We start from the raw sequence: 18,141 nt of genomic DNA on the forward strand, positions 1-18,141 counted from the left end.
GAATTCTTGGCATATGTATCTGTCTGATTCACTGAACGGATAAAAAGACCTGGCAAAACCTTAGGGGAAAGAAGAGGTTTGGATGAGAAACCAACCATAAGTCCAAAATTAGCTTACAAATACAAATATCAGGAATTTCACAAAACAATTCTCAAGAATTCACCATCACTCTCATGTAGTACAAGCCACTGATATGACAGCATCCATGCCTCTGTAGCTTGAAATACACTGAGTAACTTTATTCCTATCTATCGTCTCTACAACAGGTACCACAAAAAATTCTTACTAAAATTTAGCAAAGTTCTATTCAAGGGCAATGTGAATGTAAAAGTCCTTTCCTTTGGGCTGAGAGGTTAAGCTGAAACTGAAACAACAATGGATTTTATAGAAAGCTGTTAACCTGAACTCAAAATGTTAAACACAAGCTGTTAACCTGAACTCTGAATACACAAAATGTATTCAGAAGAAGGATTTAGAGGGTGATGGGTTTAGTTCTGTCTCACTCCACACTATGATGGGTCAATCAACAGACATGAGTTATTTGGAAAAGAGAATTATACACAGACTACAGTAGTACAAAAAAAACAGTGTAGTGATAACTGAGCCAGGATAATCACAGTGTGCAATTGCAGAGAGGAAATCCTTCACTCACTTCCTCCCTAGTGCAGGCGAGCTTTGTGACTTGGAAACCCATTGACTAGTCATAACAAATGTACTCAATCTCATTTGCTGGTCTTCCTCTTGAAAGGAAATCAATTTTCTCAGAGGTCCTATGATCTGGACAGATGTTGTTACACTGAACAAAACTACTGCTTGGTGAACATGGTGTAGCTTAGGGAAATCAAGAACTCCATCTCACCTGGTTTGTAGTCTTTTAGTTCATCTTTGAAAGATAGCCTTTCTTCACATTTACATTAATAAAACTATCATTATGCTAGGAAAGGTGTGTAAGATACCTAATCACATTCTGACAAAGTGCCTACAGCAATATATGTGAGGATTGTAAGGCATCCAGCACACTAAATACTGTATTAATATATGGAAAGGCTTTAAAGTATTAAAATAGCATTCCATATGTTAATATATATCTTATATCGAAACAAATACTAAAATACACTTGTGATAATATATTTCCAGTTTATACACAAGTTAATCCCTACAGTATGCACAATGCAATTCTAACAGTTCAGCAGATATTAAAAACAGGTCAATGTCACATTACACGACTTTTAGTCGGAGGGGATGTCAACCTTAACGACTGCAGTTCCTGATTTTATTGGATCATTTAACTTTGCACAACTAGATACCGCTGGGTATTATGCAACTGCATAATGACTTTCCAGCACAGTTTCACACTTCCAAAGAATCACGTTCACGCCCCTTCATTTCACAGCCAATAACATGCTACCTTACAGATGCCAGTGCTGTATGAAGAGTTTACAGGCATAGCAAATCTAGTCATAATCTCGCCCCTTTTATTTTTCCGTTTTCCACTCTGTCGTGTTACGTTAACTATGAGACATCAGACAGACGGGTCTTTCTTTTGTTTGTGAGGGCCAAAACACTCGCATATGTTATTCCTCGTCACTGCATTATATGAATTGTACTTACAGGTGGGCGCTCATTAATTGTCAGTTCTCATGCACACAGAGCTCAACTCTATGGACTTAGTCAAGTTACAGACAAGTTGCACTTAATTGCTGGATATAACAGACTACACGACTTGCTGGGACTATGTAAATGAGGTCTGTGATTCAAAATCGCAGGAAAAGTTGCTTAATTAGTGGAAGTGTATTTACAAATGGCTTTGATTATTATCGACAAAATGATATGTCAACAATATAGTTGGCACAATTCTACTTCCCACTACACATTGCTGTTAGAAGCAACTCAGCCGCTGCTGTCTCAAGGACGTGTGATGTTTCAATACAGACAACATACAGTATAAACATTTATATAACAAAAGATAATGTTTTATTCAAACAGTCTCGATGTCCATAAAAAAGTTCTTTACTGGTCTATAATGTGCCTTTGTCATCTGAAAATCAACTTTATACTCATATTCCAGTTATAAAAAGATTTCAAAATGAACATGACAAATTGCTAGATGGTAATACAAGCTCTTCAAACATGGACAAATTTATTTTTAAAAAAATGCCCCAAATTGTGCAGACTGTCTCAGTTTCCAGTAACAGCCTACACATTTCAAACTTTCTTAGCTCATGGCTTTCTTTGTTGATCATGTTACAGTACAAAACAAGCTGGAAGGTTACTGACAGTAATGACATAATAAAAGCTGCACTAAGAACTAGTGTACGCACATAAATGTCCAGTTAATTACACAAACCCAAGAGCAAAGCTTGAGTTTGTGCAAGACGAGTTATAAATCTCCAAAGATATGCTCCTCACACAGACAATAAACAAAAGCATAAAGAAAAAAATCTAGACATGAAAAAATTGCTATTAAAATAGATAGCCTTATAACCTTTTTTAGTTTCCTGCCAAATTTCAGATAAGGTCTCGAACAAAAAGAAGAGAATTAAGACAAAGTATCATGAAAGTATCCATCCATCCATTTTCCAACCCGCTGAATCCGAACACAGGGTCAGGAAACCGGAGCGCCCGGAGGAAACCCATGCAGACACGGGGAGAACATGCAAACTCCACGCAAGGTGGACCTGGGAAGCGAACCCGGGTCTCCTAACTGTGAGGCAGCAGTGCTACCACTGCGCCACCATGCCGCCCCATCATGAAAGTATGACCTCTAAAAAGCATGGGGAACATAATCTGCCTGGATATCTAGTCTTTAGGAAGCTTGCACAAAATGTTTTAACTGTTAATCATTTACTCCACAGTGCATCAAACGTCAGGTTTTTTTTTTGACATGAGTGCTTCTGTATCAGGTTTACATGTTTTCTGTATGTTGATATTGGTCATCTCCAGATACCACAGTTTTGACTAAGTAAGCGCTATATAAATGTAATGAATTATTATTATTATTATTATTCTGCATTACTCCAGTAAAAGAAAATGAGTATAACCAGTGTAATAATCCTGTGTAACCATGAGTAAGTCACTCACTTGTCTTAGCACCAGTTTATCCAGTACAGATATACATATATAAATAGGGAGTGGGATTAAAAAGCTTTGAGCCTGAACGTGCAAGGGGTATTCTATACCGATCAGCCACAACATTGAAACCACTGACAGGTGAAGTGAATAACATTGGTTATCTCATAACAATTGCCTGCTTCAAGAGGTAGGATATATTAGGCAGAAAGTTAACAGTCAGTGCTTGAAGCAGGAAAAATAGAGAAGCATATGGATCTGAGCAACTTTGACAAGGGCCAAACTGTGATGGCTAGACAACTGGGTCAGACCATCTGGTTTGTTCCTGGTATACAGTTATAAGGACAACAGATAAACCAGCAACAGAGTCATGGGTGCCCAGTGCTTGTGGGGAGTGAAGGCCAGCCCATCTGGTCTGATCCCGCTGAAAAACTTAATGTTGGCCATAAGAGAAGGGCATCAGATCACACAGTGCATCATAGCTTGCTGTATATGGGGCTGTGTAGATGGAGACCAGTCAGAGTACCCATGTTGACCCCTGTCCACCGCCAAAAGCAGCTACAATGGGCACATGAGTATCAGAACTAGAGCATGGAGCAATGGAAGAAGGTAGCCTGCTCTAATGAATCACATTTTTCCAGATCATGTAGACAATTGGGTGTATGTGCGACATTTACCTAGTGTGAGATGACAGGAAGATGCAATATGGGAAGAAGGCATTGTGATGCTCTGGTCAATGTTCTGCTGGGAAATCATTTAGTCCTGGCATTCATGTGGATGTTACATCAACACGTACCACCTAACAAAAGATTGCTGCAGACCAACGTACACCCTTTCACGACACCAGTATTCCCTGATGGCAGTGACCTGTTTCAGCATGATAATGAGGCCCACCACACTGCTAAAATTGTTCAGGAATGGTTTAAGGGACATGACAAAGAATTCAAGTTGTTGACTTGGCCTCCAAATTCTCTAGATCGCAATCTGATTGGAAAAACAAGTCCAATCCACGGAGGCCCGACCTTACAACTTACAGGACTTAAAGAATCTACTGTTAACATCTCAGGTCTTCTGGGGTTCATGCCTTGATGGGTCAGGCTGTTTTGCCAGCACAAGGGAGATCAACGCAATATTAGGCAGGTTGTATTAATTCTGTAGTTGATCTCTGCATAGTTTGATTTTGATAACTGGCCAATGATTATCTTTTCTGTACTGAAATATGTGTATTACACATTTATAACAGTGCTTTCTTTATATGGTAAATTTTTTGCTATAGAACCAAGTTGACATAAATGCCAGAAAACACAAAATGTGTTTTCATGCCATGATTCACAGTGGCATATGAGAGGGACTGGTCCTAGTCTATGTTAATGAATCTTTCAAAGCATCAAAAAGTCAATGATAACGTGATACTTGATTTTGTAGTTGTTAGCACATCCATTTTGACTGGGTTTAGAAAACAAATATACACTCTAAAATACTAACACTAGAAACTTATAAATCACATTTTCAGTACACAAATTCACCTCAGAATTAGGAATGAAGGAGACTCCAAAAACATTCTAAACTTTCTGATCACATTTCATATATATAAAAAATAGTATAGAGAGAGAGGAGAGGTTAGGACCTCGCACTGATAAAGGGTGTTGCTGCACCCACCACATGACAAACCACCCCAGGATCCCAAATGAGGACCTGAGTGTAACCGTTCAACTGGTGACACCTCAGCACCACACTAGTTTGAATGGAATGGAATAGTGTGAGGTTTGTTTTACAGTGGCTGGAGTGCCAATCCTGTGCTTGTAGGGCTGGATGCAGGTTAACATCATACACAGGAGGGGGCAATTGCAGGTTACAGTATGGACAATATTATATATATATATTATATATATTATATATATAAATATATATATAAATAAATGTAAAAACAGTTTATCATATTATTAGCCCCTCATAAACCACTCCTTGCTCAAAAACTGCACTTGAAGGATGCTCATATCTAGGAAGTTTGATGCAGCTTCTACCTCTTGACCACTGAGCCAACAGCATTCAGAGGGGGCCTGAAAACACCCTTTTTGTTTCCTTCACCTAATCTATGCATTTTGATCACTGTACCTCCATCTTCCTTACTATGTTTTGTAGTCCTCATTTTCACACCTTTTACTCGCATTCACAGTATGCTTAAAGTTCTGAAATAGACTAGAATTTTCATGCAGAAAATGTGACTGGAACTTCAATGGAGCACTGACAGGGGCCAATGGGAAGGTAATTATGCCACATTCATGTGCTATATGGGACAGATAGGGAATATAAGCGTCCCAGTGAGAAATTTCACACCAAGACTCCTTAATGTGGAAGTTCCCTGTGGGACAATTCAGAGAAGACAATGCAATTGGAATTAGCTAAGCTATGACGTAACAATGACTTGATTTAGTAGCCTAAAAAAGTAAACCCCAAGTCAGACAAAAATAGCCTTTCTGTGACTGCACTGTATTTGGTGTGATGAGATACATTCTTAGTGCATATAGCGGTTTTATATTTTCATAGAAAAGAAAAATTAAGAGCCACTCGTTTAATTTTTGTCTGGACCCAGCAGCATATCAACAACGACTATGCATTTGTCTGAAAACACTTAACCAGAAATTTACATAAAACACAACAAAGTGGGAAGGTGAGAATTTACAAGTGCTGTCAGCAAAAATTTATGATAGCAAGTGAATACAGCATTACTTCTCCATTAGGCCTGTCAGAGCATTCAGGGCACATGGATCAAAATACATAATGCAAGCACAATGTTTCAGCAGTGAATAGAAGGTCTCTGTTAACAAATAATTCATTTGACCTTTAACATTTTTCTTCTGGAACCATGTAAGTTTACAACATAAAAAAAACTTAAACAACATACATAAGAATTATTTGCAATCCAACAGATGTTGAACTGTACTATGCAATAGAATCAGAAAGCATTCAAACCCCTTCACTTTCAGCACACTTTATTGTGTTGTGGAATGCGTTTGGCATTTTAACCCATCAATCCATACTCAGTAACACCAAACGAAAAATGAAAACATGATAAAGTGAAAACATTATCAGAAAGGTGTGCAAAGTTATTAAAAATCAAAATCTGAAATCTCTCATAAGTCCTCAGACCCTTAATACATTACTTTGCAGAAGCCCCTTTGGCAGCAATTTCTGCTTCAAGTCACCTTGGTAAGGCTCTACAAGCTTTGCACACTTGGATATGGGCGATTTATCCCATTCTTCCTGACAGATCCTCTCAAGCTCTCTTAGACTGGATGGGAAGCATCTGTAAACTGCCATCTTTAGGTCTCCACACACATGTTCAATGAGGTTTAAGTCTGGGCTTGGCTGGGCCACTGAAGGGCAGTCAGAGACTTGTCCTGAAGCCACTCCAGAATTGTCTTGGCTAATGTGCTGAAAGGTGAACTGTCACCTCAGTCTGAGGTCAGGTGTACTTTGGAGCAGGTTTACTTCAAGGACCTCTCTGTATTTCCCTGAAATCATCTTGCCTTCAATTTGACCAGTGTCCCTGTCACTGCTGCTGAGAAGCACCCCCATAAGATGATGCTTCCACCACCATGGTTCACCTTTGGTATGGTTTTAGGAGGGTGATGAACAATGCCTGGTCTTTACCAGACATTGTGCTTGGAGATCTGCCCAAAGAGCCCCAATTTTGACCAGAGATTCTTTTATCCTCGTGTTCTCAGAGCAGGCTGTCATATTCATTTTACTCAAGTGGCTCCCATCTACCCACACTATAATAAACACCTAATTGATGGAGTGCTACTAGGATGGCCATCCTTCCAACGAATCCTTCCATCTAAGTAAAAGACTTCTGAAACTCTGTTACAGTGAACCATTGGGTTCTTGGTCACCTCCTTTACCAACATACTTCTGGCCCGGTTACTCAGTTTGGCTGGACAGCCAGCTCTAGGAAGAGTCCTGATCCTTCCAAACTTCTTCCAATTATTGAGGCCACTGCGCTCCTGGGAATATTGCAAACTTTAGAATTGGTCCAGATCTGTGCCTCACCACAACTTGATCCCAGAAATCTGCATAAGGTTCCATGGGATTTCATAGCTTGGTTTTTGTCCAGACATTCAGAGTGAATTGTTGGGCTTTACATCCACAGGTACAAGTTTCCCTTTTGAAATGATAGACGGACTCCAATCAAGCTATAGGCACATCTGAAGAATAACTGAAGCAAACCTGACCACAATTTGGATGCCATTGCAAACGGTGTGAATACTCAAATGAGTAAGTGTTTTCAGTTTTTGATTTTAAAAAAATTTGCAAACCTTTCTAAAAACAATTTTCACTTACTGTACTTGGTTGTGTTTTTCTTTTATCCATTATTGGTAATTGAATGTAGATTGATGGGCGAGAATATCAAATTTATCCATTTAAAATTAAATCTAGTGTGTAGAAAGTGAAGAGGTCTGAATACTTTCTTAACTTACTTTAGTTGTGCATCCCTAAATCTCCTTCAGATACTGTGTGTACTATTAAAAGGGAACAACACGGAATACAACTTATAAATATTATCACATTTGCCACCTGCTTGTATACATTTTGAACTAATTCAACACATATCCTGTGTCGGACTGACATCTCAACTAGTGTTGGATCCTGTTGTGCATTTGTTGCTGCAGAGTTAGTTTCCAGTGCTCACTTGAACTTGTGTTGGATAAAAGGTGCTGAAAAAATGCACAGATGGTAAAAACTTTTTTGGTAATTAAAAATTTTAAGCACTATATTTGACCCTGAATGAAGTCTGAATACACAAGTTTAAGCGCAGTACATAAGCATTTGATGCAACATTACATTATTACTGAGCGTAGTGCAATGCTGCATTCTACTCATCAAATACTCAAACACCAGTTTTGTGGACCTTTAAATGTACTCCTAACAATTTTATATTAGCTTACTGCAGGGAAACACAATGGGAAACAAAATTAAACTGCTTTGTAAAGACTTTCTATAAAATACTCTACGATATGAAAAGGACTATGCATTGTCAGGAGAGATGAGGACATGATTCCTCTTTCACAGCAAGCAAACTACATTTCAGAGGAATTAATTATTATTTAATTATTTCCGCTATTCTGCATTCAGTGATCCTGGTGACATGAAACTAGATCTAAGTGAGATGGTGTCATCAAGCTCCTTAGCCCACTTCCTCCCACCCAGTCGAAATCTGATCCCACCTGCCTCCGGCTCCCGACACCTGCTCAGGACAAGAGTCCGTAGCTCTTCCCCAACATTACAAGAGCTGCAGGCAGGAGAAAGTAATGTAATACTTGGGGTTCGGACCTTCAAACAATACAAGACACAGCACTGCCCAGAAGGAAGGAAGCAAAGACCAAGTGCTTTGAAGAGCCCAACATCAGCAAGTACAAATCACTGCCCTGCAGGATGTTTGTCGATTCAGACACGACTATCTGGCTTGATGCCCTCATTTCGCTTGGAAATCCTGACTTCGATAGGCAGACATATCAATATTCTTCTCATCTCGTTTTACTTTTATCTCTATTTGAGGTTTGTAAGGATATCTTAAATCACAGAGACAAACATGCTTGTCTCATATAAGTCTCTAAAACATTTTTCATAAAGACCACTGCACAGTTGGGGAGGGATCACTTAATATCTACTATGCATCAGGAATTCTAGGTCTTTAATCAAAGCGAAGCAAGAAAACAAATTTGTGAACAAGAGTGCTGTCACTTTGTGCCACTGATCAGAGGGAAAAGATTGCATTGCCCACAATGATGTGGCACTTAAATCCTCTGGATAAAGCGGAACAGCCATATCTCCAAGCAGAGAGAGAACACTGCTGTAATTCCTCAACCCAGGTTGAAAATCTAAAGCTAGAACTCTGTGCCCATTACAGTGCTTCAGGACCATGTCTGCTGCACATATTCTTTACATTTGATTAGCACATTGATCCAAAGGAACTCACAAATGAGAAACAGTAAAAATCTGTATTTTCATTTTATACAGCTGGAGAAAAGGGGAGTTACGTGACTTGCTCAAGATCATACAATGAGTCAGAGACAGGAGCTGAACCTGCAGCCTTGCCTGACTACTTACTTAGCCTTTCCACCACACTGCCTATACCAGTTAGTTACTATGTAATAATGCCTGGAACTGCACTGCACTGAGAAAAGATATGTCCCCATGCAAATTGCCCAAAACTGTCAACCACTTATGGTGTTTAACTTGAGTGGAGGATTATGCAATATGTTTCAAAAACTAATATCGACATTGTGATTTGGACAGTGGGCGGCATGGTGGCTCAGTGGGTAGCGCTGCTGCCTCGCAGTTGGGTGATCTGGGGACCTGGGTTCGCTTCCCGGGTCCTCCCTGCGTGGAGTTTGCATGTTCTCCCCGTGTCTGCGTGGGTTTCCTCCGGGTGCTCCGGTTTCCTCCCACAGTCCGAAGACATGCAGGTTAGGTGGATTGGCGATTCTAAATTGGCCCTAGTGTGTGCTTGGTGTCTGGGTGTGTTTGTGTGTGTCCTGCGGTGGGTTGGCACCCTGCCCAGGATTGTTTCCTGCCTTGTGCCCTGTGTTGGCTGGGATTGGCTCCAGCAGACCCCCGTGACCCTGTGTTCGGATTCAGCGGGTTGGAAAATGGATGGATGGTTGGATGGATTTGGACAGTATGGGGGTGCAGTGATAACGCTGCTGCGTCAAAATATGGAGATTAACCTGGCAGGATCTAATCAATATTATTTTAGAATAAGAGAAATAACTATTACCGCATTTAATTCCCTTCTCCATTTTTTATTTACCTATATATATTTCTTCCTTTCTTTTGTTTATTGTTGCCTTATTAAAAAGCCCTACGCAATTCTCCTTTGGCTAAGCTCTCCTTCTCAGGGGTAGGGTTTGATTTGTCTTCATTTTTTTTTTTGTTATAAATTGATCTATTTGTATGGAATGATTACAATAAAATTAATAAATAAAATTAAAAAAAAAAAAAATATGGAGATTAAGCGTCACGTCCCAGGTCCTCTCCGCGTGGAGTCTGCATGTTCTCCCCATGTGTCTGTGGATTTCCTCCAGTTTCCTCTAATTGTCCAAAGACATGCAGGATAGGTGAATTGGCAATGCTACAGTATATTGGCCATAGTGTGTAAGGGTGTGAGGGTGTGTGTGTGTTCGCTCTGCAATGGACTGATGCCCTACTCCCTATGTTAGCTGGGATAGGCACTAGCCACCCCTGTGATTCTAGTCTGGATAAAGCAAGTGGGAAAAATGAAATGACATGACATGACAAAGGCGTGATTATTCTTTAAGTCTCACAGGCACTAAGCTAAACAGAACACTAGAATGGGCACCATAAGAAGATAGAGAAGTCATTTATCTGTCTGCTTCCTTAACTGTTTAAATATTAACAACATAGCAGAAGAACCATAACTCTTAGCAGACTTTGTCTACCTGTCTTTTGCCACTGCTATATCCATCTCCTGTTAAAAGAATCTCTGTAATCGGCATGCCTCATCTATGATGACTGGAACAAGGAAGACTATTTCCACATCACCCAATTATGAATAAAGCAATGCTGACCTTGTGCACCTACCATCTGTCATCATTGACTAGTAACAGGCTATTACCCTTTTGGAACTCCAACTCTTCTTCATTTCTCCTGTCTACTTACAGCATTTGTTCACTAATCTGAGATGGTAATGCATGAATGAGGTTCTCTTAAACCGCTTTCTAATGACTGGCCATTCAGTTCAACAAGAAGTTGCTGCAATGAAGTTGCCTGCAGACAAACACAGGCATATGGTACAACTAATAATAACTTTGTGCCTCTCCTGTCCTCTGTTCAGCCCCATCATGGGTCTCCCCACTGTAGATTCCTTCTAATTAGCTCTCTACTATTGGGAGAGAGGGAAACACCCATTGCTAAGACTGTTCTCATTATCTACCCAGCTGCTTTTTCAATGGCTGAACCCCACCCTACCCGAGAATTCACTCGAGTGTCAGCTGCTACTATTCTCAATTCCTGGTCCTACAGGTGGCCAGTAAGCCTGAGAAAAAAAAAACGATCCAGGATACAACTGACACTCCTATTTTGCCCATACTTGCCAGGTGATAATCTCCATATGGTGAACACACCTCGAAAACCTAAAGAATACAAAAGAACTTCAGCTACTGCCTTCCACCAGGTATTAGGGAAATTAGATTTTTTTTTTTTAGCTGCTTGATAAAATTCAGTGAGCCTGAATGTCCCGGAGAGACAAAATTGTCAATTTATGACTGCAGGCTTTTTGCTTAAAGACCATAGTGGACTGTTTTTCTGCGGCAAGTTTTGCTATTGTGAACTGGAACTGAATTCTGAAATTATTTTTTCTAATGAGTCTGGAACTTTACTGACAGAGATTTCATACACTACAATACCATAAGACTTAGTTTCATGTTTTTTTAGTTTATAAACCTAGGTATTAGCATTATAAGTCTATATATTTTTTCTTTCTTTTGTTTTATCTTAGTGTTTGTCTACAGCGCCAGATGGGAGTATCTGTCCCAACAGAATTGGACACCATATACCGTAGATAAACGCTCTTGACAGGATAACGTGTTTTGCACATACTTTCATGGCCAAATCTTCTGAAACAAGGTGTTAGTTAGCCAGTCATCTGTTTGTAACATTATAAAGTTCAGAAGCTCATGTGAGATACTGGGAATGGACTTCCCAAGCGTAAAGGAAAGATTCCATTCGTTCAGACAGAGACTCTAAATAGCTGGGCCTCACATATATTGTTCATGCATCCGCCTAATTTCTGAGCCAAATAAGTCACCTCAGAAGACAAGCTCCCTTCCCATCTTTCTCTGTCTCGCAAAGATGCTTCCTTTGGTGCTATACTTCATATTCTTTTTGACTTTGAGATAAGAGTGGTTTTTATCATTAGGGATTTATATCCAGACTTTGCAATTATTCAATGTTCATTCACAGCATATTTTCTATGTTTTATTTCATTTAAATCTTCTGCTGCTATTATTCTATTTTAATAAATATTCATTTGCTTTTAAACTTTTATATTTTATCTGCATATCTTTGGGTGATTGAGGTAAATACAGGGCAGCTAGTGTGAGTAGATTGCCACTTCTTTCCCACAGGATTTGTGGTTGAGGAAGGACACCATCCAATAGTGAGCACCACAATAGGGAGTGACACACCATTGGTAAGTGGCATTAACTAAGGTGTATCAGCCTCCAGTGTCGAGGAGGAACCTGTCTGGTCTTTTCAAAGCCAAATCTAGTTAGTCCTTATATGGAGAACTGAAGAGTGAAAAACTGCAGTCACCGCTCATAATCAGTGCTTGAGTGCACTGATTGCCTACCTGGTGTATAGGTATGTGTGTGTTTCTGAATGTGTTCAACCTTAGGTTGTACAGAAGTAGGCCATCTTATAACGAATCTAGCAGGCCCCACTCATCCCACAAGATTACAGCTCCCATTTAAGGTTATTCAAGGTTTGTTCACTTTCTTTGATGGCTATCTTACTCGCTCTCCCTCACCACTAACACCTACATTTTTTTCCTTACGCCTTGCATAGTGCATAGCTCTGATCATCATACCCAAATCTACCCACCTGCTACCTTCCAATCCCATTCTCTGCATTTCATGTCCAACCTCATACTCAAGAACACCCAGATGGCATTCCATCTCATGCCTGACTTTGTGCTCAATAACAGGTCAACTCAGGACATCATGGACACACTCAACATCTAAACAGCTTTCAGTCACATAGCTTTGTCTACCTTTTTCTTCCATCTAGGACCACCATTGCTCACTCCATGTAGTATAGCTCTGTTTCTAATGTCCAAGCCCAACCCCTTGTCATTCCAGCTCTGACTGTTGAAGTCCACCTTGTACAGGTCATTGCAAAAAACAATTCCCACTTTACCACAACCTGATTAATACCTTTTAATGTCACACTCAATAAGAAGACAGTTATTTTTTAAGTCAAAGTCCATAACATGTACCTTTGTGCTAGGTGAAGTGTTTAGTAGAAGCACAACTCGCAGCTCAATGCTCTTACATTGCTCAGATAACCATGACTATACCCATACTTCCAGCATTATGTGTGTACTACTCAGTTCATGAAGGACATCTCTGTTCCTCGGGGGTATGTCTACTTTCCTCCATGTCCTGTGACTGTTCTGGTCCACTTAGCATTGGGAGGTTCTGTCCCTTATGACCATGATCACATCTCCATGACCCAAGGTTCACTTTGTGTAGGTCATTTCTGTCTACAACAAACTCACCCAACCATCTGTTCTCTCCACCACACCAATAACCAGCTCTGAGGTTGATTACCAACCTAATACTCACTGAGAAGGCAGTTCTTAAGTCAACACTCACACCACCTTCCATCTTTCTTGTCTCCATATTCAATGGCGGGTCAACTAGAAGTGTTTATGTATCTACTCTACACCAGGAAAGCATTTGTTCACATAGTCGTGTTTACTCTCTTGCTTTCATAGACACTTCATGCAGGATAGTTTTGCTTATCATGTGCATGCAGACGTCTTTCGTTTTCTTAGCTGTGACTGCCCAGGAAGACTCTGCACAGGGCAGTTCTGCCCCTTATACCCACACTAACTTTCTCCTTATCCAGATTATGAAATTCATGGATTAGTTTTTCACAGGACGCTTCTGAACCTCATACCTATGTTCACTCCCCTAAACTTCCAGCTATGGCAGATATTCTGTGTTTTATTTTGAAGGCAATATACAGCTAGTTAGACTTAATTACATAGTCAATTACAAAGTGTAAGGAAGACTTACCAGTGAATTCCTCAGGACACTCGCAGGTGAAGCCCCCCTCACGACTGCGACACACGCCATTGTTTCTACATGGGTTGGAGTAGCAAAGGTCTATTTCAGTCTCACAGTAATCCCCTGTGAAGCCAGTGGGACATCGACAGCGTAGGCCATTGATGGGATGAATAGGACGAAAGAGGATGGTGTCAGAAGTAATGAAGGGAGCCAAGCTGTCAAACTTCAGAACAGACACGCACTTCATGTAGTTCTCACAGGGCTCACGCAAGCAGATGTTATCATCAAAAGGCAACACACGCTGTGTGGAAATGAGTGTCAACAGGCTGCGGTTTAGGTAGAGGCGTTCCTGCAGGTCTTCTGAGCTGAAGAACTTTTCGGTCAGCTCAGCACTGCTCTGACGTGGCAGCAACACGGACAAGCTCACATTCAGTATGTTAGCACGGACATCTGTGTCATTCTGGATGTTGAAGATGACAATGTCTTCTTTAGCAGCGGACAGCACCATAGCTACACCATCCAAGAAAAGGCCCAGCAGTGGAGATAAGAAGCGTTCCTGGGACATGTTGGCTAGTCTCAAGGTGATACTGTTAGAAAGCATTTCATCCGTGATGATGGTGACCTGGAGAGTGCACTGGGCCCTCACACTGTGGATGCCATCTGAAAAGAAAAAACACAAACCAGAACATCAGGCAGGATAAACAGAATCAAACCCACAGCACCAGGACCACTAGAAATTTGGAACCACCGGAAATATGGGAATCACCAGAAATATCGGAAAAATTGTACTGATTACTATATCTCCAATGTGTAGGTCACTGTGGACAAAAGCATCTGTTAAACAGATCACCATGATAAATGCTAATAAAATTAATAGGGCCAAATTTATTGGTATTGGTATGAATAAAAACTGGACAAAGAACAGGAAAGTCGCACTCCTTCAGTGGGTTTTCTCTTTAGAAAATGGCAGTTTAAAGTGATATCAGAAAAGAAAAACTTTTTACTTCATAGCTGTACTGCACTTCTATTGCCTCAAGAGGTTGCAATTTCTGGGCTGTGGACCACAGGTAAGTCTTAGTTTTTCTTACCCATAGCTCTGCAGTTAGGGTTGCTGATTCATGTTGCTACTATGAACTGAGGTTGTTCCATCTTTCCAAAGAACAGCACATAACGAGACTGGTTTGTTTCAAAAGGTTACTGCTTTTCTGAGGAGTTGCAGATTAGCTTATAAGGAAGCTACAGCTATTCCCGTGAAGTTGTACAAGGCTCTATACAGTCTCAGATGCACCACTGGTAGATGATGCTAGCTCTTCTGGCTATTTGACAGTGTTGCAGCTTCTCTGTAATGTTGAAAGGTAGCTTCTTACAGAACTTTGACTGACCTCACTGGGAACTCAGTCAAGACCTCAAATGAGTTTCCTCGAAGGCTGGATTGTCTATGTGTATTTGGTTGGTGGCGACTATTAAGATTTTGTAGGAAAACAAGTTTTATGTTACTTACTTACATTGCTAGATGAGCATGCATATATACCTTTTGCATCTTGTGCCATAAACATTTAAAAAATGTGCAAAGCTTTGTATGCAAATAGTATAGAAAGCCTCACAATCAGGATTCTTTTAGGAAACCCATAACTCCACAGTGGGTTCAAGATAGTGTTGTGTGGTACAGTGGGCTTTGGGCTTGGGGGTTAAACATCCTACTAAATCCCTCAAACAAACCCCTTTTCCGACTCTAAAAAGCTATATTTATATGAGTGCACAAACTCCAAGGAGGACCCCCTTCTCCTCACTTATGATTATAATAGGAGTGTATCAGCATGCTCAAATATGAATCACATGTCATGCAAGTGAGTCAATGGGCTGTCTTCCAGATTCTCTTGAACTATGTAGTACCACCCCAAAGCGAGAGGTGGTGCTGTCGCTCCCCTTGTCAACTGTTTCTGCCCCTACAGCTCTGAGAAAACACCCAGTAAGAGCAACTAACTCTGCATCTCCAGACTAAATTCCTATAAAGCTGCACTTCAACCGATGAAGGCATCTGACTGACCTGAGCTAACCACAGGGACGAAGCTCCAAGAGAATGAAGGGCCTGCTAAACGAGTAATACTTACTTTAAGGACAAGGCAACCACCTATAGTAGGTTTTCTGTTTGCAATGCCATTGCATTGTACTTTATTTGCTTTTCTAAAAAATGAAATGGGACAACCCAGTTGGTGTTTCAACATTTATTTTTTGAGCCCAGATTTCACTATCATTTGACCACACACACCATGAGGACCACCAAGTGGACAACAAGACCAGAAAGTGTTGGCAATTATTTGTCTCTGGTTCAAGCACTGCAAGAAAATGTGACTAAATGTGACTTAGTGAAAAGTAAGCTCTGCGTCATTAAAAAAAAGGCACAGAAAGTATAAACAAGGCAGTCAAAGTGACATATGGGTTTACTTTGCTTATAAGTCAAATTAAAAACTTGAACCTGAAAATATTACGGCACCTGTTTGCTAACGGTGTTACAAGTCTTGTCTCACCAAAGGAGACAACACATCAGTTCTTTCCAAGTATTTATCACTTGCTCATCTTGATATCTTCCAGGGGTTCAGAGTTCAACAGGTGTGAAATGGTATTTACAATAAAAACAAGAAAAGTTAAGATGAATGTATTTCGATGAGTTAACAACTGCAGCATTTTCACACAGTGCGAGTTCAGCTTATTTGATGAATAGACACAAACACAAAACCAGCTCCAGTCTAATCGCTGCGATTCTGTAAAATGAGATGCAAAACGTCATACGAAATGGTTCTGATCTGCAATGTAGTCTACGCATCACATACACTATTTTGATTATTGCACATTTCACTAATAATATTGTAGTGAACCCTAGGTCTGGACCTGTGAGGGACATGTTCTCCAGGAAGTCACAGACTGCAAAGGAGGCTGAATTACTTTACTATGCATCTTACTGCTGCTGAGGCCTATTGTGAGCATAGTCATTGGCAAGCCTCAGATAGACCCTGGAAGAACCAGGGGATTGTGTGGCAGTCGGGTTGACCCTGAGTGAGTACAGTATGGCAGAGCTTTGTGGAGTACGAGTACAAAGCTCGTGGCATCATTCTGGCACCAGTGCTAAGGTTCGAAAGTCGGCATCAGTACCAAAGTCAACATTATATGGTTCCTTGTAATCCACAAGCTACTATCCATCCTACACATACTTGTATCTGCCTCACAGTGAGCCCATAAGATCACCTTATCGTAGAGGTCTTCTTTTGCATGCACTAACACAGTAGTACTTTGATCTGGTCATGTCACAGCACATACATTCCGGACTCGCCTGGCACCGCAAACACAACGCACAAGGCGTCAGGGTATTCAGACCAGTTTGTTACCAACTGATAAGCGTGGCTAATCTTTACTTTCATTTCTTCCACAGGATTAGTCTGCCAAGAACTTACTTGTTTTTCCCCCAAACCATCACGGTAGAGAATGAAGAAAAATGGTGAAACAACATACTTAAGCAGTTTAATTTAGGAAACGCAGGTGTTTTATTGGGGTGCTGAAACAGCCAGGAATTTAACGAGATTGCATTTGCCTTTGTACGGCCTGTTTTTTTTTTTTTCCTTTCCCCTGTAACGTTGAATGCTAGTACAGAGTATGGCAGAACTCTGAACAGCATGAAACACCTGCTTCATGTCACGTCACAGCTTCCTGGCTGCCAAATGCTCATTACGCCCTGTGAGCTTGAGCTACTGCCAGCACAATATGCTCCAAGCAATGAGATGGCAAATACATTGGTGCCCAGAAAATTAAGCAGAGTGAAAGAATTGATTGGCAAGCCAAGACAAGTGAGCCAAAGTTCTGAATCACAGGCACTCTGACATTAGACACCACTATCAAGCCACCCAAGATGACACAAAACACGTCAGTCAGAAACTGATGAGGCTGCCTCCAAAGTACGAAAGCAAGAACGGGAGAGGACTTGCTAGGGGTGTCAAAGAAAATGGCAATGATTCTGATTGAGCAGACATTCACGGGGTGCACAGGACTGGATCAAGCACCTCAAGTATGTTATCATTCAGACAGGGCTTGTCTGATTAAACAATCATCATAACCTAAGTGGGCATCACTTGTGAGTTCAGGACTAAACTAAGCAGTATTAGAAATTATACCACAAAATGTGAAGTACTGGGCCAGTTTGAGAAATTAGTGACACTCCTGGATCAGAATGATTAGAATGGTGGTCCTTCATTATTAGGTTATTAAA

At 40.6% G+C, this 18,141-nt stretch overlaps 1 protein-coding gene across 2 annotated transcripts in view; it reads right to left on the bottom strand.

Moving 5' to 3' along the window:
• Window positions 1-18,141, bottom strand: part of celsr2 (cadherin, EGF LAG seven-pass G-type receptor 2) — a 167,628-nt gene that overhangs the window by 67,329 nt on the left and 82,158 nt on the right. For both annotated transcript variants that reach the window (XM_028796553.2, XM_051924393.1), the window contains exon 2: window positions 13,893-14,543. In XM_028796553.2, coding sequence (XP_028652386.2) covers window positions 13,893-14,543 — 651 coding nt within the window. The remainder of the gene's footprint in view (window positions 1-13,892; window positions 14,544-18,141) is intronic.

This window comes from Erpetoichthys calabaricus, chromosome 3, assembly GCF_900747795.2.
Source record: "Erpetoichthys calabaricus chromosome 3, fErpCal1.3, whole genome shotgun sequence".
Taxonomy (NCBI): domain Eukaryota; kingdom Metazoa; phylum Chordata; class Cladistia; order Polypteriformes; family Polypteridae; genus Erpetoichthys; species Erpetoichthys calabaricus.